This window comes from Lemur catta, chromosome 12 (assembly GCF_020740605.2).
Source record: "Lemur catta isolate mLemCat1 chromosome 12, mLemCat1.pri, whole genome shotgun sequence".
In the NCBI taxonomy this organism is placed as follows: domain Eukaryota; kingdom Metazoa; phylum Chordata; class Mammalia; order Primates; family Lemuridae; genus Lemur; species Lemur catta.
Window position 1 is genome coordinate 20,496,340 of NC_059139.1, and position 27,383 is coordinate 20,523,722.

The 27,383-nt window shown below is 42.2% G+C and overlaps 2 protein-coding genes across 2 annotated transcripts in view; one reads left to right on the forward strand and one right to left on the reverse strand.

Moving 5' to 3' along the window:
* Positions 1 to 1,399: 1,399 nt before the first annotated feature.
* MTMR12 (myotubularin related protein 12) overlaps positions 1,400 to 27,383 on the reverse strand; it is a 71,331-nt gene continuing 45,347 nt past the window's right edge. The window contains exons 8-16 of the mRNA XM_045565794.1: positions 25,018 to 25,093; positions 17,329 to 17,435; positions 16,202 to 16,326; positions 15,126 to 15,204; positions 13,696 to 13,766; positions 11,324 to 11,496; positions 8,399 to 8,566; positions 7,308 to 7,469; positions 1,400 to 4,322 (exon numbers count right to left, since the gene is read on the reverse strand). Of these exons, the coding sequence (XP_045421750.1) occupies positions 3,753 to 4,322; positions 7,308 to 7,469; positions 8,399 to 8,566; positions 11,324 to 11,496; positions 13,696 to 13,766; positions 15,126 to 15,204; positions 16,202 to 16,326; positions 17,329 to 17,435; positions 25,018 to 25,093 (1,531 nt within the window). The 3' untranslated portion in view covers positions 1,400 to 3,752. The remainder of the gene's footprint in view (positions 4,323 to 7,307; positions 7,470 to 8,398; positions 8,567 to 11,323; positions 11,497 to 13,695; positions 13,767 to 15,125; positions 15,205 to 16,201; positions 16,327 to 17,328; positions 17,436 to 25,017; positions 25,094 to 27,383) is intronic.
* Positions 22,820 to 23,349, forward strand: LOC123648075 (60S ribosomal protein L32-like). Its single transcript, XM_045565795.1, has one exon. The coding sequence runs from the start codon at positions 22,869 to 22,871 to the stop codon at positions 23,274 to 23,276; it is 408 nt and encodes a 135-aa protein (XP_045421751.1). The 5' UTR covers positions 22,820 to 22,868; the 3' UTR covers positions 23,277 to 23,349.

Sequence of the window (27,383 nt, forward strand, 5' to 3'; positions counted from 1 at the left end):
CAAAAAAAAATATAAAACATATTCACGTGTAGGCACTGGACACGCTCCTGCTTACATCGGAACCCACAGCACAAACAAGGCGTTGCTTCTCCCACCGCCATCCTAGTATTTTTCGGGGTGATACAGTGTGTGTGTGTGTGTGCTGGGGAGGCTGTTGGAAAGGTGTGTGTGGAAGGCGGGAACAAAGGGCCAGGCAGGTATCACTACAGATACTGTTCCGGCGGCAGGGGTCAGGGGATCTGGGTGCTCAGCCCCAATCTGTCCTGCCTTAGGACGGCTTTATAAATAGTCTAGAGCCACAGTGAGACATGAGCACAGCAAGGACTTTTCTTCTGGTGAGGAACTTTGACCATAAGCACAGGCAGGGCTCAGAAAACAGGCTTCAGTCCAGTCCGGTCCCCTCTTCCCCCAACTCCCTCTTAGACACAAGAGGAGGTAAAATGAAGGCACAGACACCAGCTCTCCAAAGAAGCTGACTCCCACCCTATTTACATGGATGGAGAATGTTCCACTTTTTACTACCCTCATGAGTCCCCCATGCCCTCACCTGGACACCAAGGAACAAACAAAATTAAGAGGGAGAGACAGCAGACTCCACCAAAGTCCAAGAGCAAAACACATGTGGAAAGTAAGACTAGAAGCTGCTGAACTCTAGGGTCATAACTACTACTTGGGAATTTAATACAAATACCAAAGAACTAAAACATCTGGAAAAAACGTAGCAAACGAGAGCTTATTAAATTCCAGGGATGTCTCAGAGCCACTTTCTGGACATAGGAGAGTGCACCTGGCCAGATAGGAAAGGGTCGTGGCGACAAGCAACAGGGTGCGAAGCCCTCCCTGCAGGTGGGAAAGGCCAAAGAGATGGACTTCTCAGAACACGCACGAGTGAGATATCTCAATCTTATAAGAATTAAACAAAACTAATTAGAAACAAATCCTCTTCTTATAAGCCATCCCTCTGTGCTGGCTTACTTATCCTCTCTGGAAGGAAAAACAAAGCCTTTTTCTATCTTGCATGGTTTAAATGAACTCAAATCTCTTCCAGCACTTCTTATTCCAGAATAATAGAATTCTAATTTCACAGATCCCCATAAAAGCAGTGAGATAGAAATATTTAATTTTAGGGGCTTTAAAAATCCTTTCTTTTAATCACCCCACAGGGCCTTCAACTCTATTTTAAATTTCCTCAGCATTTTATTACCACTTGAAATTTTAAATATTTGGTTATTTGTTCCTCACCATGAATCAACCAACCAGACACACACACGGGAATGCAAACTCCACTCCTCGCTGCTCTCCTAGGCCCTGCCTGGTAGCCAGCCAGCACATGCTTGACATTTCCTGAATGGATGAAGGGGTTACCTCACGTGTTATACCAACCACATCAAATACAGCATTGCTTGTAAATTGTGCTTTAATGTCTGCAATCAGATATGATGCAGTGAGATACAAGTATAAACTTTCATTGTGCATTCAGAAAATAAAAAGGACATTTATACAGATTTAGCCCAACAGCTTATTCCCTTATAAAGAAAAAAAAATTTTGAATTTAATTAAAGCTAGTTTATCTTCAGTGTAAAAACTTGGAGGTATAAACAAACTCAAGATATTATACACAGTAAATTAATGTACATTGCCAAACTTACACATTACAGCATTTTAAACAAAGTAAATGGTTTCATTTCAGCTTTTACTATTAAGCATAATCCACATCTCAATCTTGAATAAAAATTTCACAATATATAAACCCAACGAGAATTCTGTATACAAATACAAGTTATAGAAATCTGATTTCAAATATAAATACAAAACTTGTCATGACCTTACCATGTTACAACAGCTTACTTATTTTTCTATTGTAATTTTTTAAAAAAATCATAGAAAAATATTTCAATGCACATTCAACTGCTATGACAAGGGCCATGACCTTGTGCCTTTAAACCATACTTGTGGAGTATAAAGCATCACACCGGGCATTTTTGGAATGAAAATTCTAAGACTGGAGAGGCTACCATATAAATGGTCAGGTTATAATATGGTAACAAAAATATTTAGCTCCATAGTGTGTCTGGGAGGCAATGGGGCAGAGAAGTGGAGGTTAGTGCTAACTTAAAAAGGCCCACGGAAGGTATGTGAAGGTAGCTAAGGAACTAGTTAGTGTATTTCAAAAATCCCTATTGCAAGCCTAACACTGATCTTGCTAGCAACTCTTAAGGCAACCAAGACTGGGCACGTGTTTGGGCCCAGATGAGGGAGTCCTGCCCTCCCCTCAGCTTCTGTCATCTTAACAGACCACCCTGGCTCGTGTGTCAACACGGAGCGGGGAGCACAGCAAAACAACTTGTATGTATAAAAGACAATTCAGTGCAAACCTAGAAACTCCTCCTTGTCAATCGTTTCAAAATTTCTTATTGCCCTTGAGCAACTGAAAGTTTTTCTAAACATGTAACATTCAAATTGGGATCCGTACTGGAGAGCAAATGTGTATAAAAGGCAAACATTCAATTTAAAACATTCTAACATGAGGTTTTTTTCCCCTTTCTTTTGTGGGATTTGACAGGGTTCCATTGAGAATGAAAAAAACTGATCCTTACAAAGTATACTTTTCTGCAATTAAAAAAGAAAAAAAATATATATATATATATAATTTAGACAGCAGATCCAAGAAGGTGACCAGGCATAGTCAAGTTTCTTCTATGGCTTTTTAAATCACTGAGGTATTATATGATAATCACTTGTGATATTTATGTTTAACTACTTTCCTATGAGAGCCACATTCAAAGGTGACCCAATCCCATCAGTCTGTAAAGCTAACAAAACTCAAGGAAGCGGCTGAGGGGCTGCAGAGAAGCACAGTCACAGGTGATCCAAAGCCTGGGGAGCGGATTAGATCAAGGCAAAGCAATTCACTCCAAACACTGAGAGGGATGGGAGCTCCTCTGGGCAAACAAAGAGATTCCCCAGTTTAACCAACTGGTTTAGCAGCAAGACACTGGGACTACGTGCCCCAAGGCAGGGAGTGCGAGGGACAGTGGAGGGACAGTGGGGCGCAGTACTGAGCAGGCAGAGGAAAGGCCTGGAGCTGTCAGCAGAGCAGAGAGGGCGGGTACTGGCTAGCTCACCACCCACATGCAAAGTGACACAGCCTATGAAGGAGGGAGGATGATCTGAAGTGTCAGGATGGGTGACACTGGTGGAATCTCCCAGCTTTTCCATAGGCAAGAGGACACAGAAAGGAAAAATGCTATGATTTAAGTAAATGCTATATATCTTAATACCTCTGTTGAATCTTTCAATCTGCCATTTAAATAGCACATAAAGCTGAACTTGCTCCCAACTGAGATAGGTTACAGAGAAACTTACTATTCCCAATGACTGGGTAAATTTATCTTGGCACAGAAAGGATCTGAAGAAAGCATCAAGTCCAAGAATATCTTAGCGAAGCCCTTCCCATTTGTAAACTGGCCAGTGCAGGTTCTATATAATACTTAGGCATCAGAAAACGGCCACAGTCCTATTATGGGTCAAGTAGTAATTCTTTTCCATTAATAATACTTTTAATTGCATAGCATAGTCTTTCAGAACCATGAAAAATAATGAGAACCAGCTCTTTTCCTGAAGGCCCAGGTTTACTCCAACAGAGCACTGGGCTAATGGCCCTCCCAGCATTAGCTGCAGCATGACTCAAATCCAGGGATCAACTGTCCCAATCTCCCACACTCCTCTTGCACAATCATTCAGCAAATAGGTCACACCTCCCCTAGATCCACAAACTCATCTTCTCGTTTGGCCAAATCTTCCTCATCTCCCAAAGCTTTCCAGCCACTGGTGGGCAAGACGGGCTTGGAGGAATGTCGCTGCAGCAAAGCAAAGGGAAACAAAGAGGACAGCCGGGCAGAGTTCCTCAGCAGGCAGGGGGGCTCTGCCTGAGGGGCCTCCTGGCTGTGGTGTCTCTCGTCGATTTTCTCTTGTAAGCTCTGGACTTCATCCATCATCTCCAAGAGTTTGCTCATAGTGGCCACTGTGCCACCACCTAGGATTTGGGCTTCCGGAATCCAACGCAAGTAGCGTTGGGCCCAGACTCTGATTTCTGGTCCCTCTATGTGAGGCAACAACAAACCATGGTAGTCAGTGGGCTTGCTGTGCCAGCTGTCATAGAACTCTCGAAAGTTGTCTTGCAGCTCATCAGAAGAATTAATAAGTTTGCTAATTCTCTTGCCCAGAAGGTTTTTAATTAAATGATCTGTTTCTTCCCTGAAAAATCCCCTTTTGGGAGACGACTTAGATTGGGTGAGTGGCAAAGAAAGTTGTCGTTGATGCTTTGAGAGAAAACACAAATAAAAATCTCTGGTTAACGTAAGAGCCACAGTTACAGTTGTTACCATTAAAAAAAAGGGCATAATCCTGCTTTAACGAGTATCAGGAGACACGAGGATGGCCCCGTGAATGCATATGCATGAAAATGCCGTCACATGCAAAGGAAGGGGGCTCCTGTTTATTCCCACGCTGTATCGGAGACAAGTGTGGGAAACCAGGTGTGTGTGCCAGCTGAGCAGAGGCATGTGGTGACACAGAGGGGAGCTTTCAGTGCCCTCCCTCCCCCATCACAGGCGTACCCAAGGACACAAGTACTGAAAAAGCCATTTAACTTAAGACAGGTTAATGATTTAGGGGAATTCAGAACATGCCTATTCATGTCTCGAAGGAAGCAAGATGTTTCTTCTTTGAGAAACTTTAGGGCTGTTAACCTCTACGACATTCTGAACACCTGCAAGGAAGCAGGACTGACCACCTAAAGATCCCATCATGTGGATGAAATAACTTAGCAGCTTATCAGGCATCCAGTGGGAGTTTAAGCCTAAGTCATAAAGATTCTTCTGGACAAAGAAAACAGAAGCAGGTGGGAGCAAAGGAATTTGAGGAACCAGCTAAGCTGGCCAGATATTCTTGTCTGACAACCTGCACGGAGTAGAAAGCTTGAGAGCATTTACATTTTTTTCCTCCTTGGTAATTCTTTCTGCGGCCAAAGCAGAGTGTTATTTTGGGGTGCACCGTGAAAACGTTGTGAAGATGGGTAAAGTGGTCAGAAGGGCACAAGAGTTCCCCACTGCCCAAAGGAGAAGGTTAAAAAAAAAAGGTGGGATAAGCTATTTCTCCTCAAATCTTCTGCTCCTGAGATGTTCAGTCAAAGTAAGAACAGATAAAGCACTTACTTTCAGGCTAGCCCCAGAACTCTCTAATATATTTCTGCCAGTGGTTCTTCCTTGTAAAAAATTTTATTATAAATGAATGGAATTATAAATATGGAATATAATATAACAGAAATATAAAAAAGAAAGCAGAGCCATCCAGAAGACCACAACTCAGAGATGACCAGGATTTCTGGCTCTCCGTCCAAGGACAGGAGAGATGAAGGCCAGGAGTCAGTGGCCCCTCTTCTTCTCAGCAGACAAGGCGTGTCAGGCAGGGCAGGTGGCCGAGGATCGCAGACGAAACCTAACTGTCACCAAGCGCTTACCGCCTGCCAGGTTCTATGCTCAGTGCTTTATGTGCATCAATGGCCCTAATTCTCAAAGTCACTATTACTGCCCCATTTAACAAATGAGGAAACTAAGGCACATGGGTTAAGTAATCTGCCAAAGGCACCAGCTCCCAAGTGCCAAAGCTGTTTTCAAACAGTCTGGCTGCAGAGCCCGGGCTCTTAAACTCTCCTTGTCTTGGAAGCCGGGTTCTCTCAATCTCCTAAGTGAAAGGAGCAGCCAAGGCAGGAGCAGGTCAGGCTTCACGGCCTGCCGCTGAAGCTGAGACTGCACACCGCAGTGGCCGCCTGCCCCTCGCCGGCAATTCACAGAGCAGCCTGCATGCTGGTCAGCCTCAGCTGTCCTCGTTCCACAGCACGTCTTTAAGGCCACTGGTCCACTCCACCTGGTGCCCTCACCTGAAATCTGGTCTTCTTACCCAAACGCTTCAAAGCTCCCCATTGCCCCAGTTCCGATTCTGTTCTAGTACAATCAAATTCTCCTACCAACCTACTCTTGGAGCCTAGGCTGTCTGCACCTATCTACAAGGAAAAGGGACAATTAGAAAAACTGTCTGAGGAGAGAAATGAAATCTACTCATAGAAAGGGGAGCCTTACTTTCCTCTCCTGTAAAGTAAGGAGTGGGCCTCGCTGTCTCTGAGGTCCCTTGCAACTCTGGCACGCAGTTCTGCGACCCTAACCTGGCTCGCATGAGGATGTGCATACAGCCACCAGGGGGCACAACACACTGAAGAAAAACTGATCTCTGGCCACATGGCTCCAGGGCTCAGGGCAATTTTGGTCAAACTGGCAGAAACAAGGTGAACCAGAAAGGGGAAACATCTACCCTGGCCTGAGGACCCCTAAAAGGGCAGAGTGGCAATTCTAAGTCATTCAGCAGCCAACATCGTCTCTGACTTCTGGCTTTGGCTCACCCAGTCGTCTTTAGAATGGAATCAACTCCCACACCAGAATGGCCAGGCCCCCTGCAGCCCCTGAAGACCACCAGGTGGGCTCAGGATGGCAGGAGAGAAGGCGTGATACACACTGACTTGGGTTTGCTATCACTGCTCTCCCCTTTGTGGCAGAGAAATTCTGGGCTTAGAGACAAAGCTAGGAAATAGCATTTAAATAACTTATCAGTTAGAGAACTTCGGGGTTTAACAACTAGTAAAATCAGGGACAAACATCTGAAGGGAAAAACAAATCTTTGACGTTTGTGGTTCATAGCATGGGTGAGCAAACTGGCAGCCCTTGGGCTAAATCTGGCCTGGCACCTATTTTCGTAAATATTGGAACAGTCATGCCCATCTGTTCACCTACCGTCTAGGGCTACTGCGGTGCTACAACAGTAGAGTGGGGTGGTTGGGACAGAGACCTTACGGCCCTTGACAGAACGTTTCCCAGCCCCTGGTTTATAGGTACAGCCCATGAAAAAAGTCTTACCGGTATCTGCTGAGAAAAACTCACACGATCAATGTTCCTTTTACTCTGCTAACCACACACAGGTAGGGGTGAGAGGCATGATCCCACACAGCTCGACTACAGCAGCAGCATCCTTAGTGACACTCAGCAAATGGCCATGTCTCATTAGGGCAAAGGCCAATCTGCTGAAAGCAAAGGACTCTAATGGGCTCTGACAATTTGCCTGTTAGAAATCTCGAGTCTGCAGACCGTTTCCAGGGGTAAAACTCAAACTGGCAGACAGCATCCATATGTAAATTTTATCCTTATACACATGGGACCTGGGGCAGATGCAGGGGGTTAGACATATGGACATCTTACTTTGAAACGCATTCCTTTCCGTTGGCCTTTGTCCAGTTTTGGCTTTTCCATGTAGAGAGGGTTTTTGAGCAACGTCTGGGCTTTGGGTTCAAACTGTACAGACCAGTCCCACACGGAGAGCAGATTCAAAGGCTTGCTTTGTGGATCCTGGCTTCCCCTGCCCTGCCAAGACAAGCACAGGTCACGAGGGCTTCCAGGGAGGGGTGAGGAAGGCAAACACATAATTCTGAGAAACAAGCACCAGGAAGGGCACTCGTGCCCTGCCCTGAGCATGAATATTCATGGTACTTCATTTTTAGAGGCTGAAGCTACCAGTGGTATTCACGAAGTGCTTTCAGACAGAAGGAGGGTAAGAAGAACACTTACCTTCTGTGGACTATATGCCTGCACCGTGCTGGGCACTTCCATAATCTTGTGAGGTAACTATTATTTGTCCCCAATTTTACATTTGAAGAAACTGAGGCTCAGAAAGCTGAAGTGAACTGCCCAAGGGCACAAAGCTGGTGAGTCACAGAGCTGGGCCCTGAAACCGGAGCTGTGTGATTCCGAAGCCTAGATTCTGTCGTTCCCCCTCCGCTGTGGGATTTGGTAATCCTCCAGGCTCCAGCGCCCCACAGCCAGCAGAAGGCTGGTCAGCAGCACTGAGATTAGCTAGGAATGTCACCCCCACCCCGGGGCACAGCCTCAAGAGGGACTAAAGGGGTTTAAGATGGAAAGTAAAAGCCTAGCTTCCCTTCACAGAGCAACCCCAGGCATCAGGCAAATGGAAGACAGGGCATCTGGTCTGTTTTAAAAACGATACCTTTTAATTTTGCTTAACACCCAGCTCCACCACTTGCTTCCAGCTCGGATATTTACCATGACCAAGGGTGAGTTACTTGTCCTTCGTGTGCCTCAGCTTCCTCAGGGATAATACCAATGCATACCCACAGGGTGCTGTGAGGATTAACTAGTAACACCTAGAAAGCATTTAGGACAATGCCTGGCATACAGTCAGTGGTAAACAAATACCATTTTTAGCATCAGTGTTATTGCATCCTACTTGTGAGATGGAGCTTCTTTAATACACAGGTTCGTAAGAGGGATCTTACCACATTAGTATCTTTTTGATGAGGCGAATTGAAGAAGAAGGTGCTAAAAATAGGAATGTATAGGCTGTCTGACAAAACAGTCAGGTAAGTCTCTGTGAATTCAAATGCTGGAGGATGCTGGTGTACCAGCTGCCAGACACAATCTAAGAAAAGCAGGAACACAGGAACCTACGTGAAAACAAGATACACGTTACTCAGTGGGCACAGAGCCCAGTGCAAGCTGGCTTGAGCTCAGGGGCAGCCATCTCTAGGCTGTGGAGTAACCACCTCTGAGCACCATATTCAATGGGAAACACAGTACACCCATCCCATTCCAAGCGATAAACATGCTCAACTGAAATCATGTACTTAGAGATTAATGTCAGTATTTGGCAATATCTATCTGTGTCAAAGACATTTCAAAGATGAAATATGTAAAAATTTCATTATGGACCAGCATTAACAGATGAGCATTTGCAATTCATTTTGATAATAGGGAACACTAACTTAGAATCCCAAATAAATGAAATGTTATCTTCCCCCAAAAGAATTCCAGTCTTCTCATTAGTAGAGCTGTAGTACAAGAAATTGTACTCAATTATGATTGTTATTTTGAATTTTGTCAATAAAAAATTATGGGGAAAAAAACTTCTATCCCCCTGCTTGCCCATACAACTATGGTCAGGGACCAGTCCTGGAGACTGAGCTGAAATGACAAGCCTCCCCCTCCATCTCCCACAATGAGGGCCCAGAAGACAAAGGGATGGGAAAGAAGGCAGCGGCTATAAAAATGAGTTTTTTCACAAATGTTTTTTTTTTTTTTGAGACAGAATCTCATTCTGTTGCCCAGGCTAGAGTGCAGTGGCATCATCATAGCTCACAGCAACCTCAAACTCCTGGGCTTAAGTGATCCTCTGGCCTCAGCTTCCTGAGAAGCTGGGAATACAGGTGCACACCACCACACCCAGCTAATTTTTTCTATTTTTTTAGTAGAGATGGGGTCTCACTCCTGCTCAGGCTGGTCTCAAACTCCTGACCTCAAATGATCCTCCCTTCTCGGCCTCGTAGAGTGCTAGGACTGCATGAGCCACCATGCCCGGCCCCACAAATATATATTTTTTAAATCCATGAGTCTCCTTTATTAGCTACCCAGCTCTTGATTAGTAGAGAGAGTAATTTCTCCGATGTGTTATCATTTACAAAGTGCTTATCCTCCTTGATTCACCAGTGACCCTGCCAGGTGGGTAGAGAAGCTATGTCACAGTCTCTTGCTATATAGAGGAAACAAAAGATTAGAGATCAGAAGAGGCTGGCCCAAAAGTCTCACCCGGAGCTCATAAGAGAGAGGTGAAGGGGAATCCAGCTCTTAAATCAAGGTCCAGTGCTGCTTCAATTATATCACAAATTAGCCAGCCCATTTTCCTTCAAAACTCTAATATGTTGATGTTAAAATGCTAAGAAATATTTATACAGAACTTTATTTCATACCTCATTTTATGCACAATATCATTCAACAGAGTAGAAAATATTTAGACCTCATTGTATAGTAAGGGAAATGAGCTCAGAAAACATAAATGACTTCTTCAAGGGCTGGGTCAACAGCAGATCGGGTTTTCTCTTGGACTCTTTCCCATTAGACATGGTGCTTATCAGTCCCCCTCTTCTCAAGATAAACACACTCCTCTTGACACAGTGTCAGCTCTGTCTATCACCTTATGTGAATCCCATCAACCTTTCAAATTAGTTCCTCAAAGTCCCTACTAAGACTGAAGGATGGTGATTTCTATCAGCTCAATGGGACATAGATGAGTACAGGCCAGGCCTGAGAGAGGCCTGGGTCACCCCAGGAACCCGCCATGCCACTAAAGGCAGGAGCCATGGCTCTCATTCCTGCAGCATGCTGTGTCAAGCTTTCTGCACCACAGACAGACAGGCTGATTACCTAGAGGAAGAAAAACCACAAGTCACGCTACCAGCACACGTCAGCTCTGCAGGTGATTTAAAGAAAGTGTGTTTTCATTTTTCCTTCCACTAATCATCAATAAGGCAGCCAAAGGAGCTTATACACTTGCTACCTAGACAAGCACACCACAATTTGGGAGGCTTATTTTCTGTAAGTGATCTACAACACTAATTCTCCTGTGCATGAACTCAGAGGCCAGGGCCTGGAGTGACTCACCCAGAGAGAAGCAGAAGTGGCGGGGGCACAGCCCTACACATATTACTGCTAAGGCCCTGGTGAGGGACAGTATTAACATAACCCTATGCTTCATTTTGAAAAGGTTTATGCCCAAGGAAATTTTACTTCATGTTATTATGTACACATTGAATATACCTAATCCAAAAACCGAAAATCTGAAATGCTCCAGAATCCAAAACTTTTTGAGTGCCGACATAACACTCAAAGGAAATGCTCACTGGGTCATTTCAAATTTTGGATTTTTGGATCAGGGATACTCAATTGGTAATATAATGCAAACATTCCAAAATCCAAAAACATCCAAAATCTGAAACACCACTGGTCCCAGGCATTTCGGATAAGGGATGCTCAATCTATATTTCCTGTAGGAAACCTGCACCCTGAAAATCCATTTATTGCAAAGGTTAACTTAGTAGAAATTGTAGAAGTCCCTCTGAATTACTTTATATTTAAGTTTATAAATCAATATTACTTCCACCATGACACACATATATATAAATACACCCTGGTGTACACAATTTAGAAGTGAAGCCTCTGAACACACTGGTATCTTTTTTCCCTTAGGAAGGGTTTCAGTATTGTTTAAAGCACCCAAAGTCATCACACAATGACCTGACCCCAGTTTTCCTGACAGACCTGTAGTGCACGCACTTTGCAAGCAGCAGTGCTCCATCTGAAGACAGGTGTTAAACGAGAGGCTGAGCAGTTCTCCCCGGGATGGAAACAGTCCGACTGTGGGAACTCACCTCCTCTTTGTCACTCTGGCGGAGGTGGTTGCAGCGATCTAAGAAACAGTGGCCACCCATGACCCACTCCTTCTGGACGAGGCTCTGGAAACCAATCCTGGTTCTGCAGTGGGGGTCCATCATCACTTGCACCAGAGAGGAAATGAGGCAGCAGAGGTCGGATGCGTTCTCCTCTAGGAGGGGCCCAGCAGCAGAGCAAAGAGGAAGGAGGGCAAAATGTGTTAAAAAGCTGCAGAGTGCTCTCGCTTGCACAGTTAGAAGTAGGGTTCACAACACCAAGGTCTGCCATTAATGGTCACACTCTTATTCCTTGAAGGCAAGAGCCAATGAAAAGCAGGGTAATATTTTCAGACAGAAAGACAATTTGCTTCTAGTCTGTCTAGTACAGGTTCTGGCATATACTGGTACTAAATATGGATTTGTTGACTGAATGAATAAATGCAGCATTGCAAATCCACTTTCAGCACATGAGCGTCTAGGTGTGCCACACAATGAAAGCTAAATCACCCATATGATGACCTGCTGGGCTCTGCAGACCACGTCTAAAGCCCTTCCCTCCTGGGGTGTTGAGGGAACTCACTGTTCCACAGCTTGGCTGCATCTTGGGCTCATCTCAGAGCTCCTTTCCTCTACTCCTAAGTCCTCACTTGCTCTGCTTTGGAGAAAGTTTAATATTTCTGGACTGTACCAAAATGATCTCTGATTTTCAGCCCCAAGGCTCTTTCCTTTCATGTTTAAAGAGCACTAAGGTGTCCGCTTCCCCTTGCTTAGCCTAGGGGCGAAATTCTCCTTGGTCTACTTCCGAATGCCCACCTGAAATGCACTTTCCAAAACCCATACGATGAAAAGTCTATTCACATACTTGTTTAACATTCATGACTTACACCAAATAAAAATATACATTTATATCTATGCAATTTGTCTTAGTTTTAAGATCCTAAAAGCCAGGGTTTATGTCTCCATGGTTTCTTCTTTACAAAATAAGTGCAACTCAAGTTGCTTTTTAAAAATGTCCATGGTACTAGCATTACTGGGGTCAGAGAAACTTGGGAATGAATTATAACTAGGGAGGTTTCATACTGTGCTTTCATCCTGACCCCTGCAATCACGAAGCACTGCAGGTCCAGGCTTACACCTGTCTATTCCAGAGAACAAACCTCAATTATGGAAGACACGAGTTTAAAAGAAACAAATTTTTGTCTTCTAGTGCTATCAGTTTTCAAAACAAGTTTCATTTCTAAGGGAATCTTCCTCCTTGTATTTGAAGGGTGTAAATAGTATACCTGTGGGTGACAGGAAGAATGGCTAGAAAATGAGATTTTAGAGGACAAATAATTCAGCAGTTCACCCAGGAGTGAGGGACACCTCAGTTCCATGAGTCGAAGACTCGGTTTTCATTGTGTGCAACTCTGTGATCAGTGCAGTCCGGCTCTGGCTCCCTCCATCTCTCAGGCCTCCAATCTCTCTCTCCTCCTTTTCACCAGTTACTTAGTACTTAGGATAATGCTCTGTTCTGTCATTTTTGGTTAGGTCTTTTTCAATAACATGCTGAAGGCAACTCTCCCATTAGGCTGTAAACTTCTAGAAGGCACAAGTACAGAGCTCTGCACATGGCAGGTGCTCAGTAAATGTATTCAAATCTAAGTCAGCGAGCCAGCATCAGATGGACAAAGCCACAACAATACACATTTTCCAGCCTGCCCTTAGGACCTAAGGCCCAACAGTTTCGGAGAACATCGGAGAAATGAGAAAAGCTTGGGGGTATAAGCATGAGATAATCTACCTAATGTGTAGTGTGGGGTTATATAAACAGCAGGTCACTTTTTAGCTCATATGTAACCAGTAATAGCACCAATCTTTTTTACATGGTGGTTTACACTTGCTTTTGCACATTCTGAATGTGTCATCTACAGCAAGTTAAGCCCACTGAGGAAAGGGAAATCATGGCCCACCAAGTTTCCATGGTAACTGTAGAAAGTTGCCAAACACGAAAACATAAAAATAACAATTAAATCATCCATGGTCTCTTTATATAAAGGATTACCAAAAGATTTTAACTTTAACCAAGCTGAGTTAATATAAAACAAAATCCAAAACATTAAGATATGTGAGCTTTGGTAAAGATACCAAACAATTCCTTCTTGGGCTATGAATAGGTCTGCCAAGTTCCAAGTGAAAGAATTTTATTTTAAACTGCAATGCTAAAATCCAAGGCAAAGGATTCCAAGGTTAGGGAGAAAGGAATGGGAAGGATTTCTACAATAGCTCACTCCTTTTATAAGATAATTCCAAATACATAAAGCTACATGTACAAAAATTGAATCTCAAGTGAAGGAAAATAGAAATAATCCTTTGTGCTTTAAATATATTACCTAAAAGAAGAATGTTCATGTTTTGTGCTTCCATGCATTCTGTAATCTCTATTGCTTTTTTCAGGCAACGTCTGAATAGGAAAAAGATAAGAAAAAGGGACATTAGTTTCTTCAGCTTGGTAACAAACAAGTAGTTTAGAGATAGTCTGAATTAATCTTCAGTTTTTCCTCTCATTTATTTTTTCATGCTAAAATCCTCCAGAAAAGAAACTAATTCCTGTTTATACTATTCAGATACCTGGAGACACTCATCTACCTATTAGAAACTGAACATTCTCAGAAGGGAATCCCAAAATTGATGTTAAAATGCTCCTAGGTAATTTCTACACCAGACATTCTCATTGAAAACTCAGATCCGAGTCTGCTGGTGAGCCCCAGTAACACCTATAAACACCCCCACCTGCAGAATGTGAGGCATGTCTCCATTGTTTTATTCAAAGTGACCTGAAAAGATCTAATATGCTCAGAAATCCTTTGTGTGTCCCTCTCCCTACACATTATTCCCTTTGAGCCCGTTGCCACCACGTGCAGCTTTGACGCGTCCCAGAGTAGACTCAGGGTCCTTCACATATCCTGCCCTCTGCTAGCAGTGGAGCCCCCTCCTGCCCCCCGCAGCCCTCCCTCCCCACACCCTGACAACTCACCTGGTTAGGGATGCTCACCCTTCCCCGCCCGCCCTGCGATGTTTTTCTTTTATAAAATTTATCACTGTTTTCCATTATTTATTTAAATCATGGGATACATAACAGGATATTCGAAGCATATCCTGTTATGCTCCTTCCCACAGTACTCACTGCAGAAGTGAAAGTGAGTGCGTGTGAGGAGGAAGGAAGCATTTCTCTCTTTCCTCAAATGTAGCCTAAGGTGGAGCTATTCTCTTCCCCATCATCATTCTGTTTTGTACTTTCCTTTGCCATATCCTCTACTTAATGGCAACAGAGAGGGGCTAGTCAATATATGAAGTAGGAAAGGCAATATGTTGCTCTTCTCTGGGACTGTCAACCTAACCAAACCAAACATGACTAACTGACATTAATCATGATAATGTTTAAAAAGCATTTAAACAGGTAATACACATATAAGACACAAAATTCAAAAAGGTATTCAGTGAATAGTCATTATCTCTCCTATTCTTACCCCCAGTTTCCTCCCTGGAGGCCAGCACTGCTGCCTCAATTAAAATTTTGGGTTGTCTAGTCCTTTTCTGTCAATAGAGTATATTTCCTTGTAAGCAGGTAGCATGTTTGTAAATTTCTATTAAATGTGTGCAGACATAAGTCACAAATATGAAATCTAGCTGAGCCCTGAACAGAACACGTGATCTAAGAATATTTAATTGTGAAATATCAAACTGTTAGATTGTCAATTTGCTTTACTACTTTGAATTAGACAACTGTAAAATTCATGAGCAAAATAATGGCTTGAAATACCTGATTATGTCAAGCCAGCTGCTACTTTCCAACAGAGAAAACCACTTTATATCTGTGTCCCAAAATTCAGTACTGTTATCTGAAAAAGGAAAAAAGAATTAAGACGTCAGGTCATTGTTCGCTGACATACCTGTCACAAAAAAACCTGTGCTACTCAACTGATCTGTGTGGATTAACAGTCCTAGACTTGAGCTGCAGAATCTAGGCCCGAGACTCCATCTCAAGCAAACGGCATTTCAACTCTTCAGCTGAAATGGTTTTTGAACTGTAGGCCCCTAGAAGGGTATGACAGTTAAAAAGAGATCTTTATTGCTGAAATAAGAAACGCCTACATGACATACACAAAGCCATGCTTCACTCTATAATTCAACAAAGAGAGTAACACGTGTTCAGCAGAAATAGTTGACATCCAGGCTGCTATTCCTAAGTCCAAGTTAGAAAAAGTTGCCTGTAAGTGTGACAAATCTCAGAGAATAAAGACTCATTCAAAAATGGAGAGAATCAATAGGTGACAGCATGATTAGATATGAGTCAAGTTCTAGATTGTTACTGGTAGGCAGCCTGGGCAAGGAAACGGGGATAGCTGGGATGGGCATGTTTCATTTCCTACTGTGTACATTGCTCATTAATTGAAATTTTTTTTACATTGTTAGAAACTGTATATGCCCAATCAGGAAAAAAATTAAGGTATTTCCACTTTGGGAAAAAAAGTCCACTAAGGAAAACAAAGAGATCATTCACTTTATAAATCACCACAAGTGAGTGAATATAGGTTCAAAAACTTTTAAAGGGAGAAGCTAAAAATGGTCACCACTGGGCAACTGGTGTGCTGGGGAAAGGGGAGAAGAGGAGGTGGCTGTGTGATCACTGCCAGGACACGGAAGCAGGCAGGGAAAGCCTGGGGACGGGGAGATGGGGGCGTGGCAACGGCAGCTGGCCCCTTGGCTTCACATCGCTGCCCTGAGCCTCTGTGTACTACCATAAAGAACCCAGGGAAAAGGCACCAACTTTCACCTGATCCACGTGGCATGTCTTTCCCCATTTGACAGGTAGTTTTTGCTCAGCATTCTTCTTACCTATCAGAAACAGCTGTTTAAATTTAGAGTATGCAGTCTGGATTTCCTGCAGGGACAGGAAATTGCCTGACAGGTCTTCAGTTTTAACAATTTCATAGGGTGGCCTGTGGATGGTCTTGTAAATTCTAGGTATCAAAAAGGAACACAAGATCAGAAGAGCAAACATGAATTTAAAATAGCTTATTTTTCCTGAGCACTCACTATGTGCCACAATCTATTAAGGGCTGTGCAGCATCCTCCCATCTAACCCTCACCTATGAGGTAACTGCTGCAGGACTGCTGTTCCCAGCCAACAGATGTGGAAATGGAGATGCCCAGAGTAGAACTACCTGGCTTAAGATGATCAAGCTAACAGAGCCATGATTTGGACCAAGGCAATTTAACTCCAGAATCTATTCCTTTTTTTGGTTTTTAATTCATCCACTTTGGGGTTTTTTAATTTTTAATTTTGAAAAATTTCAAACACACAGAAAGTAGAAAAGAATAATACAATGACATATGCCATATGTCACCTAGATTTGACAATTATTAACATTACAGATATCATGCCCCTTCCCCCCTAAATACTGTAGCATGCAACTCTAAAAACAATGCAGCTGACATTCTTAATGATTATGTTATACTGACTCCTTTAAAAAATAATTAAAAACAACTGGCCGGGCATGGTGGCTCACGCCTGTAATCCTAGCACTCTGGGAGGCCGAGGCGGGTGGATCATTTGAGCTCAGGAGTTCAAGACCAGCCTGAGCAAGAGCAAGACCCCGTCTCTACTAAACATAGAAAGAAATTATACGAACAGCTAAAAATATATATAGAAAAATTAGCCAGGCATGGTGGCGCATGCCTGTATTCCCAGCTACTCGGGAGGCTGAGGCAGGAGGATTGCCTGAGCCCAGGAGTCTGAGGTTGCTGTGAGCAAGGCTGACGCCATGGCACTCTAGCCCGGGCAACAGAGTAAGACTCTGTCTCAAAAAAAAAAAAAAAAAAAAAAACAACTACTACAAGTTGTATTCCCCTAGTACTAAGCTACCAGCAGGTAAACAGAAAAATTACTAAGAACTGTTCCCTGGTTTCTGGGGAAAAAAGAACAGAACTAAACAAGAACAAAATGTAGAACTAGTACTGACCCATCCAAGAAGCTCTTCTGGATTTGTAAAATGCCATCATCCTGTTCTTTGGGCAGTGCTGACATTTTCAAAAGGGCACTTCCATTGTGGCAGGACCAACACCATATCTACAGAGTGGAATAAAGATTTTCCAGATATAATATACACAATCCAACAGGGGCCAGGTAAGCTTAGCATTTAAATTTGTACAGGGAAATTTATAACTTCAATATGAAACGGCTAGATATCTTCTACTTTATTAAGCAAGAGAGTAGATAATAGAAAAAACTGAGTCTTAAAAAAACCAAACAAGTCTAGGTAGTTGAACTCAGACTATGTTATGGTCTAACATATACCTTTGGACCTGGCTTTAGTGCTGATAACCTAGATGATGATACACAACATTATTATTACTCTTAGGATAGTAGCTATCCCTGAAGTGCAGCTTACTACAAGTCAGGCATTTGACATGAATTCATTTAATTATTATGGTCATTCCCTGTAATAGAGATGATTATTATCCCCATTAGCAGCAAAGAACTGAGGCTCAGAGAGACTGAAGGACTTCTCCCAGTTGTACAGAAAGTGGCAGCAGTCTGACTCCAAAGGCCTTGTTCTACCTGGATGGCAAAAAGGAGGCAGCTTCCATCATTAGAGAAAATTCACACTAGGAAGAATGGAAAGTTGGCTATTTGACATACAGTAAATACAAGACTCGTATATTCAAGGCACTGCAATTCAGTTGTGAGAAGGAAAAAAGATGACTAAGATACTGTGTCTACCTTCAGAGCTTAAACTCTCAAAAGAGAAATAAGTGTACAAACATCCTAGAAGGTAGAATGTGGTATACAACAGAAGAAGGATAAAAGAGGGCAAGGAGAAAGAAACCACATGAATGACCATCATGAGTGACAGGCTAAGTAGGCATTTGGGCTTTTTTCTGCCTGGGTGATAGGTTAAGATGTTTGGACTTTTTTCTGAACACAGTGGGAGTTTTTGTTTGTTCTGCAGGAACAAAAGTAGACTGGAATTGACCTTGGGGCAAAGTAATCTGACAGCAGAGCCTAGAATGGAGGGGAGGGAAGGGCTGCTTGGGCAGGCGAATAGTTGTGGACTTTGGGCCCTGCATGAAGGCCAGGCTAAGCATTCAAGAGTGGCTAAGGTCCAGCCCTTGCTTTGCTGATCAAGCCATCAGCCTGGGCTCAAAGGTAAACCTGGAAAAAAAAAATGCCTTTTGTAATTCAGCTGCCCAGAGGGGGAACCTTTTTGCCATTCATTTGCCACGAATAATATAAATCATACGCTGGATGTGCTAGTAGTAGCCTGGGCCAAGAGTTAGAGATCAACAACGATCCAGGCGATACTCTGCACTACACTTGTAAAGTCACAAGTTTGGGGTTTCTGGGGAAGATGATGGAATTGGCATTGGGTATACTGGGTTATCTAGTGCCAATAGGACACCCATGTGGCAATATTCAGGAGGACCCTAAAATGAGGGTTATGAGCTTCAGAGTAGAAGGCAGGACTAGAGCTCTGGACATGGAAGCTGATGACTGCTGAAGTGGAAGAGATGATGAGCCCACCCAGAAAGCCAGGACAGAGCAACACAAGATTACTTTAGGAACTCCGCTCTTGGGGTCAAGCTGTACTTAAAGATTCATAATGAGGCAGAAGTGTTAGAATATAGACAAATCAAAGGGCCCTTTGCTGTTCTCTTATTCCAATGTCATGCTAAGCACTGTGCAGAAACTACCACACAGTTTTTAGCTCTCTGCCAAAGGTGGCAGTATTCTGAATGCCCAAGCAGTTACGCCTCCCTAGTTGGTACAGCTCACTCAGATAAAGGGGGAGATACTCTTAGCCATGACTGGATGATGGGTTCTAGGAAATTAGAAGTGTTCTTAATGCTTTTTATCTCCTCTCCTGGGGCAGAAAGGGTAGGCCTGTGGTAGGCCTGTTGAATCCTAATTCAACCACATAACTCGTTTTCCATTGGGGCATGTGTAATGATAATTCCCAATCACAACTGTCTCATCTTATCTTAGGCACAAAGGGCCAATCTCCTTACTATTCTCTACCTGAAACAGTAAATAGAAACGAACAGAATTCCTGGTCAGAGAGAGACTTCTCAGGAATTTAGCAAAAAGTCTTCTGCCTTCCAAGTACTAACCAGGCCCAACCTTGCTTAGCTTCTAAGATCAGATGAGATCGGGCATGTTCAGGGTGGTATGGCCGTAGACAGCTAAAAGTCTTCTATTCTTGCAATATGTACAATTTCTCTCTTAGAAAGGGCCACAGAGTTCTTAGTATGAATGATTTAATATGCAAGAATCACAGTTTGATAATCCCATTTATTTTAATATTATAGAATGGGGGGAATTACTCATTATTTGGTACATTTTAAGGTATCTCTCTTAATAGAGTCAAAAACAGCTTTAGAAAAACATCTACAACCAAAGGTTAGAAAGTAGTATAAGTGAGAACAAAATGAACCAAGAGAGGAGGTAAGAGGACCAAGAGAGTACAGTGTTTCCCAAGTTGAAAGACAAAAAAGGGAAGAGGTAATCAGTGTCAAAAACTGCAGTGATCTTATAGAGAACTGGGGCTGTGCACAGCTCAATGACTTCTGGGAGGAAAATGTCAGAGAGTGAGGGGAGTAGAAGTCATGCTGCAAAAAGAAATGAGTAAAGGCCAGGCACTGGCTCATGCCTGTAATCCCAGCACTTTGGGAGGCTGAAGCGGGAGCATCACTTAAAGTCAGGAGTTTGAGGTTGCAGTGAGCTATGATGATGCCACTGCATGCCAGCCCGAGTGACAGAGCAAGACTCTGTCTTAAAAAAAAAAAAAGGGAAGGGAGAGAATAAGTACATACTCTTTAAATATGTTTGGCATTATAGAGCAGGCAAGTAAGACAGTAGCTTGACTGTTCAGGAAGGGCTTTTGTTAGGGAAATGTAAGGATGTCTTCAAGAAGAGCAGAGTATACTTCAGAAAGAACCACGGAAGAGGGAAGGCAAACGGAATTGAGATCCAGACAAAGTAATTAAAACCCAAACAGAGGGTCAGATTCTGTGTGAAGGAAACAGGAGCACAGAGAGAAACAATAGGAGGCCAAGAAGAAGGAAGCTGAGGGAGTTCTTTTCACTGTCCCGGATCCCACTGAAGCAGGGGAAAGGTTGTCACTAAGAGTTAAGCATGATACTACACACTTAAAGAGAATAAAAACCTGTTTATCCAGGGTAGGATGATACCGGAACCAAAAGGAGTTAAACAAAAGACTGCTGAGCGGAGGAAGGCCCAGCAGAGACAAGGTATAGGTGGTTTCACGGATCCCGTTAAGCAGAGTCTGCAGTTTGGTTTGAATAATCCATAGCAATGTTCATTAGCCCCAGAGCGAAAAAAGATAAATACTCAGGGTTGGAGAATAGCAGAAGGTCAAAGAGGCCAAAGTCTCTTGAATGGCAGCAAGGGCATGACTGAACTGACAAATTATGCAGGTCTTGGCTGAAAAGGAGTAAGGGAAGGCAGGGAAGAACAGACCAGGTAGAAAGACAGGGTAAAATGTATGGAAATGTTCTGGAACAGATCACAGTAATAGTTGTACAACATTGCAAATATACTAAATGTTACTAATGGGAAATTTTGTTATATGTATTTTACCACAATTTTTAAAAATTCTAAGACTCTCCCTAATCTAGCCCCAAGCTATCTCGTCAATGTTAGCTCCCACCACTCCCCTATGCTCGTACTATAAAGGAACTGTGATTGCTGATCTGAACTGTGCTGGCTTATCTGCCAGATCCTGGAGAAAATGTTATGCATATGTGATCTCATAGATCAGTGGTTCTCAAACTTTTTGTTCTTAGACCCCTGTACATTCTTAAAATTATTGCAGACCCTGAAGAGCTTGTGTTTATGTGAGTTATAGCTATTGATATTTATCACATTAGAAATTAAAACTGAGAAATTTTAAAAATATTAATTCACTTTAAAATAACCAATTGCATGTTAATATAAATAATACTTCCTCCACACAAAAAGATTAGTAAGGTAAATGACATTGTTTTACACTTTGGCAAACCTCTTAATAGTCTGGTTTAATAAGAGACAGCTTGATTTTCTTACCTGCTTAACAACAACAAAAAAGTATGGAGAACAAAGTGTAAATACGAGTAGATTCAATAGGAACAAGAGAAAGAAAGAGGGATAAGGTAAGGATGTGGCCAGAGAAGGGCTTATGGACACTCACGTAACTTAGCTGTCACATTTTCTATAAGTCTCCTTAGCAGTCTGACGAGATGTATGCTGAATAAGAAACAACAATCTAGACCACCTTAAGGCAGGGGTTCTCAACCTGTATTTGCCCCGTAGGAGACATCTGGCAATGTCTGGACATATTTTTTGGTTGTCACACCGTGGAGGGTGCTATTGGCATCTCCGAAGATTTTACTGGTAGGAATGGTGTTAAATATTCTACAATGACTGCCTCCACCACAAAGAATTATCTGGCCCAAATGTCACTAGTGCCTGGGCTGAGAAATCCTGCCTTAAACAAAAAATAAGAGGTTATAGCAGTACAAGTTCGTAATATTGATAATTTCAAAGGAACATTTGAAAGGGTTGGGTTTTCTAGGTTAAGGCACGTAATTTCACCAGTTCCAAATACAAAATAAATTGTCTTTTAATTTGCTCAAGATCATTTTTGGTGATCTTAATGATCAAGCCAAATGAAAATTTTACATTAAAAAAAGAGAGGGAGACAGATAGTGAGAGCTCTGTGTTCTCTGTGTAGATGTGTAAATTCTATTTTGTGTAATATTTTTCCACTGTCCATTAATACAAACTCCAATAACTTTCAGAAATATAATTAAGACAAATGTAATGAAGTGAGAATACCTTTCCACAATTTTTTTTTTTTTTTTTTTTGAGACAGAGTCTCACTCTGTTGCCCAGGCTAGAGTGCCATGGCGTCAGCCTAGCTCACAGCAACCTCAAACTCCTGGGCTTAAGCGATCCTCCTGCCTCAGCCTCCCAAGTAGCTGGGACTACAGGTATGCGCCACCATGCCCGGCTAATTTTTCTGTATATATTTTTAGTTGTCCATATAATTTCTTTCTATTTTTAGTAGAGACGGGGTCTCGCTCTTACTCAGGCTGGTCTTGAACTCCTAGGCTCAAACAATCCACTGGCCTCGGCCTCCCAGAGTGCTAGGATTACAGGCGTGAGCCACTGTGCTCTGCTCTTTCCACAATTTGTATCAAAGTTATGCTGCAGACTCCTCAGTGAGGTCTTTTACTTTATTATTTTATTTATTTATTTATTTATTTTTGAGATAGGGTCTTGCACTGTTGCCCAGGCTAGAGGGCAGTGGCATCATCATAGCTCACTGCAACCTCAAACTTCTGGGCTCAAGAGATCCTCCTGCCTCAGCATCTCGAGTAGCTTGGACTATAGGTATATGCCACCACACCTGGCTAATAACTCACTTAGGTCTTATCAGAATATTTCCTCTCTCTTCTTGGCGCTGCCTACGGAGGTGGCAGCCATCTCTTATTCGGCATCATGGCCGCCCTCAGACCCCTCGTGAAGCCCAAGATCGTCAAAAAGAGGACCAAGAAGTTTATCCGGCACCAGTCAGACCGATATGTCAAAATTAAGCGTAACTGGTGGAAACCCAGAGGTATTGACAACAGGGTTCAGAGAAGATTCAAGGGCCAGATCTTGATGCCCAACATTGGTTATGGGAGCAACAAGAAAACAAAGCACATGCTGCCCAGTGGTTTCCGCAAGTTCCTGGTCCACAATGTCAAGGAGCTGGAAGTGTTGCTGATGTGCAACAAATCTTACTGTGCGGAGATTGCTCATAATGTTTCTTCCAAGAACCGCAAAGCCATTGTGGAAAGAGCAGCCCAGCTGGCCATCAGAGTCACCAATTCCAATGCCAGGCTGCGCAGTGAAGAAAATGAATAGACAGTGCATGTGCACATTTTATTTGTGTTTGAATAAAACCATAAAAACTGAAAAAAAAAAAAAAGGAAAAAAAAAAGAATATTTCCTATTTCTCAGCCCCCAGGTCTGGCTAGAATGCATTATATCTAAACGTCATACCCTGCAGAGACGGAGAAGCAGCCTATTCCCACATATGCAGACAGTTCACCTTTGTTTCCTTCCATAGAGCGTACCCTCTATTCTGGATTCCTATATAAAAGGATAAAGAATGGAGACCCTCATTTTCATTCCTCTAAAGCATCCATTTTCAAAGTATAGTATACATTCTCCTGGGAGGTCCCAAAACCTTTTCAGTCTAAAAAGCCTATAAATATCCCCTTTCCCCAAATATACATCTCTGTGAAGTTGGATTTTCTTCATGTGCTTCAACCAAACCTCAACATACACAACATCTGAATGAAAGCAGCAGATGTGGGAATCCAGCTGTCTCCTATTTTCAAAAAAGGTAAAACAATGCTATTCTTTTATTTTATTGTTTTGGAAAGTACAGTTATGTTTCATAGAAATATGTTATTTTTGCTAACATGTAACGAGTTTATTACTTAAATAACTATTTTAAAAATAGTTGTATTTTTAATAAGGCAAATGGCAATAGATACAACCCACAGAAACAAAAACCCTTTGAGATCCTTAATAACTTTTTAGGGTATAAAGAGTCCTGAGACCAAAAAGTTTGAGAACTGCTACTCTATTTTTATGTATATGTTTTTATTCCCAGGAGCACAGACTCAAGTTGCTCTGAATATACACTCCTGAGAACTGCTACTCTAAATCAGAGGTTGCAAATTGATGGAACATGAGCCAATTCCAGCTGAAAAGTGTGTTTTTTAAACATCTGAATCAGTTGCATATATTTAGAAATCAGGAAAACACACACAAAGATCTGTTTCTCTGGCTTCTCCTGAAAAATCGGGACAGCTGACAACACTGGGCCCATATTCCCACATGACACATATACTGGCTAGTGCTGAAGAGCTGTCCCCCAGACCAAGCGGAGGGCCTCTGGCTCACTGCAAGGGTCACGCTCATTACTTACACCTTGCTGCCATGGGCTTCTGGGCATGTGATCCCTGCTTAACCGCCCCTCCACCCATATGGGAGTGACCCTTTTGGTGAACCAGCCAGGTGCACAGCACAGCATTTATTTGTAATTCTCATTCCTTACTAAATACCCTGCAGGCTTGGCAATTCCCAACCACCAATTAGAAACTGGAGTAACTGCCAGAGTCTCGCTTTCTTTGATCAGTGACACATTAAATATAACTCCCATCCCATTCTATTCTTGAAAATTAAGAAGCACTCCATGTTGTCTCTGGGAGAAAACACAACCACGCCCATACAAAGATTAATAGTGTGGGCCAAAAAGAATCTTAAATCCTACTACCATTAGAGTGGCTCAGCTCAGGTTTAAAATGATTTAGGTGTCAAACCAGGCTTTCTTTCAACACCAGACAGATCTATGATCCTCTTAAAGCTTTTTAAATATCTCTGCTAAAAACTCAAGAACATTTGTGAAAACTTTAGAACTCTGTTCCAGTCATGTCCAAGAGACTCCTCTAGGGAGTCCCTAAGATATTTTTGGATCGCTCTTGGACTGAGTACAAACGCTTCAGTACCAAAGCCAAGGGCTTCAAGCAGAATCACTTTGTCAGGATGGGCCAGTGAGCAACCCATGCCTCTTAGGGTTTCCAGATGCACTTACTGGTATGCCATGACCCTGAAAGCGTTGCACATCCTCTTCAGCAAGAGGGGTGGGGACAACGAAGTATGCTGGCAACCTAGAAGAAAGAGATGTCATCAAGTTTTAGTACTACACTTAATTCACAAAATATAAAGGCTCAAGTTCAATGAACACAAGGAAACTAAGCAGAGTGTTATGACAAGAACCATATTTCCCTGTTAAGAAGAGCCAGCTCGGATGAACTGTTGCTCTCAGTTTGGTGTAAAGAACTCTGGCCAAATCAGTTGGGAATCTGAGCTCAAATCCAGGCCCTGTCTCTGATTCTGCACAACCCTAGGTAAGTTTTTCCACCCTTCTGGGTCTGCTTCCTCTTCCATAAAATGAGGGGATTAGAAAATATGATACCTAAAAGCATATGAAATCCAAAATTTAGAATGATTGTTCTTATCGTATAGTAACCATACAAGCTACCTGTGTTGCTTTCAGTTAAACTAATACAAAAATCAGTAATTATGATCGCTGCCCAAACATTTTATCAAGTGCTCCGAAAACAACAAACATTTAAGTGTTACTATGTGCCAGTCATTGTTCTAATTACTTAACACGAATTATTCATTTAATCCTAACAATCTTATGAGGTATACACTATTATTATTTCCATTTTACTGATAAAGAAACCAAGACACAACACTGTTAAGGCCCTTCCTGGTTTAGACAACTAGTAAACATAGAGTGGAGCTGGGACCTGAACCCAAGTAGTATGACTACAATTTCTACAGGAGAAAATTTTGTCTCTAAAAAGAACAAACCTGTTTAAGTAGCAGGGCATGGTACAGTTAGGCTTTCTGAGTTGCAGAGATTAAAGATATATGGGAACACCATCTCTTGTTTTACTTAGCAAATGTAGGTTTCTATTAATAAGAAATCTGCCTAAGTTCAGTTACTGTGAATTTGCAAACATGTTTCTTTCAAAGAGCTCGAAATAAAGTCCCATGAGAAATAAGGTGCTTACGGTGTTAAACTACAACAGAAAATAATCAGATGGTTTTGTATACGTGACGCATGTTTGACATAAATCTGTTAAGTATCAAGTCATGGGAAAGATGGATTTTTACAGTTAGGGATCAGAACTCAAATGTGATCAACACGTTAGACCTAACCAATTCATTGAAGATGGAGCAACATATTAAATATCACCATGGGGCTGTGATCATCAAAATCCGGACTGTGGGCAGGGTGTGGCAGCTCTCTCTTGTAATCCTGGCACTTTGGGAGGCTGAGGGGGAAGGATCACTTGAGCCTGGGAATTTGAGGTTGCAGTGAGCTATGATTTCTCCACTGCACTCTGGCCTGGGTGACAGAGGGAGACCCTATCTCAAAAAAAAAAAAAAAAAAAATCCAAGCCATGGGAAACTATCAGACAAATGGCCTGGTTTCTTCAACAAATTTTAAGAAAGATATGATGGTGTAAGAATCTATGGACTAAGCAATTTAAGAAACCTATCAACTGCAAAATAGCAATCTCATTAAATCTTCATTAACAATAAAGCAGATAAAAAAGAAAGAGAAACCGTTATAACAATTCATAAAACACCAGGGAAAATCTGAACCCTAACTGGATATTAAAGAATTAATGTGAAATTTGAATGGTATGATAATGGTTTTATGGTTACATTTATGGTTTTATGGTTATATATGTTTATTTAATAAGGATTAATTACAAGGAATTAGTCTTTAATTCTTATCTATACTAAAATATTTATGAATAAAATGTCATGAGCTCTGGGATTTATTTCAAAATAATCCAAGGAAGCGGGGAGTAAGTGGAGGTATAAAACAGGATTACCCATGAGTTAGTAATTGCTGAGTCTGATTCTGGGGAATGGGTAAAAGGGAATTCATCATATCCACTTTTCTTTTATACTGCTTGAAAGTTTTAATTTAAAAAATCCTTAAAGGTAGTTGAGAAAAAAAAACTTCCCATAAGACTGTGATGTAAAACCAGGTTTGGCAACCACTGGTCAAGGCTAAGATGCCTCAAACCATCAAAACTGTGAAGAATACTTGGTTTTTGAAGTGCTTGAAATATTTTCTTATTTGTCTGCTTGAATGGGTGAGTGGTAAGGCTCCCCTTCTGCAGGTGCGGTCAGTGAAGTAAAAACCTCTTCACAGATCAACAGCTCACAAATTCAGTCTACTCATTAAAATCAAGTGAGACAATTAAAAGACTACCAGTGCCCAGGCTCCACCCCAGAACTATTAAATCAGAAACTTAAAAGCTCTCCAGGTATTCAGTCAAAATGAAAACTGTTGTTCTAGAAGATCCTGCTACTCAAAGCATACAGCAGTATGACTTAGAGTCTTGTAAGGAAAGCAGATTCTCAGGC

Excerpts from the sequence above, each read along its gene's own strand:
- LOC123648075 (XM_045565795.1), top strand. The coding sequence starts at position 22,869 with ATGGCCGCCCTCAGACCCCTCGTGAAGCCCAAGATCGTCAAAAAGAGG.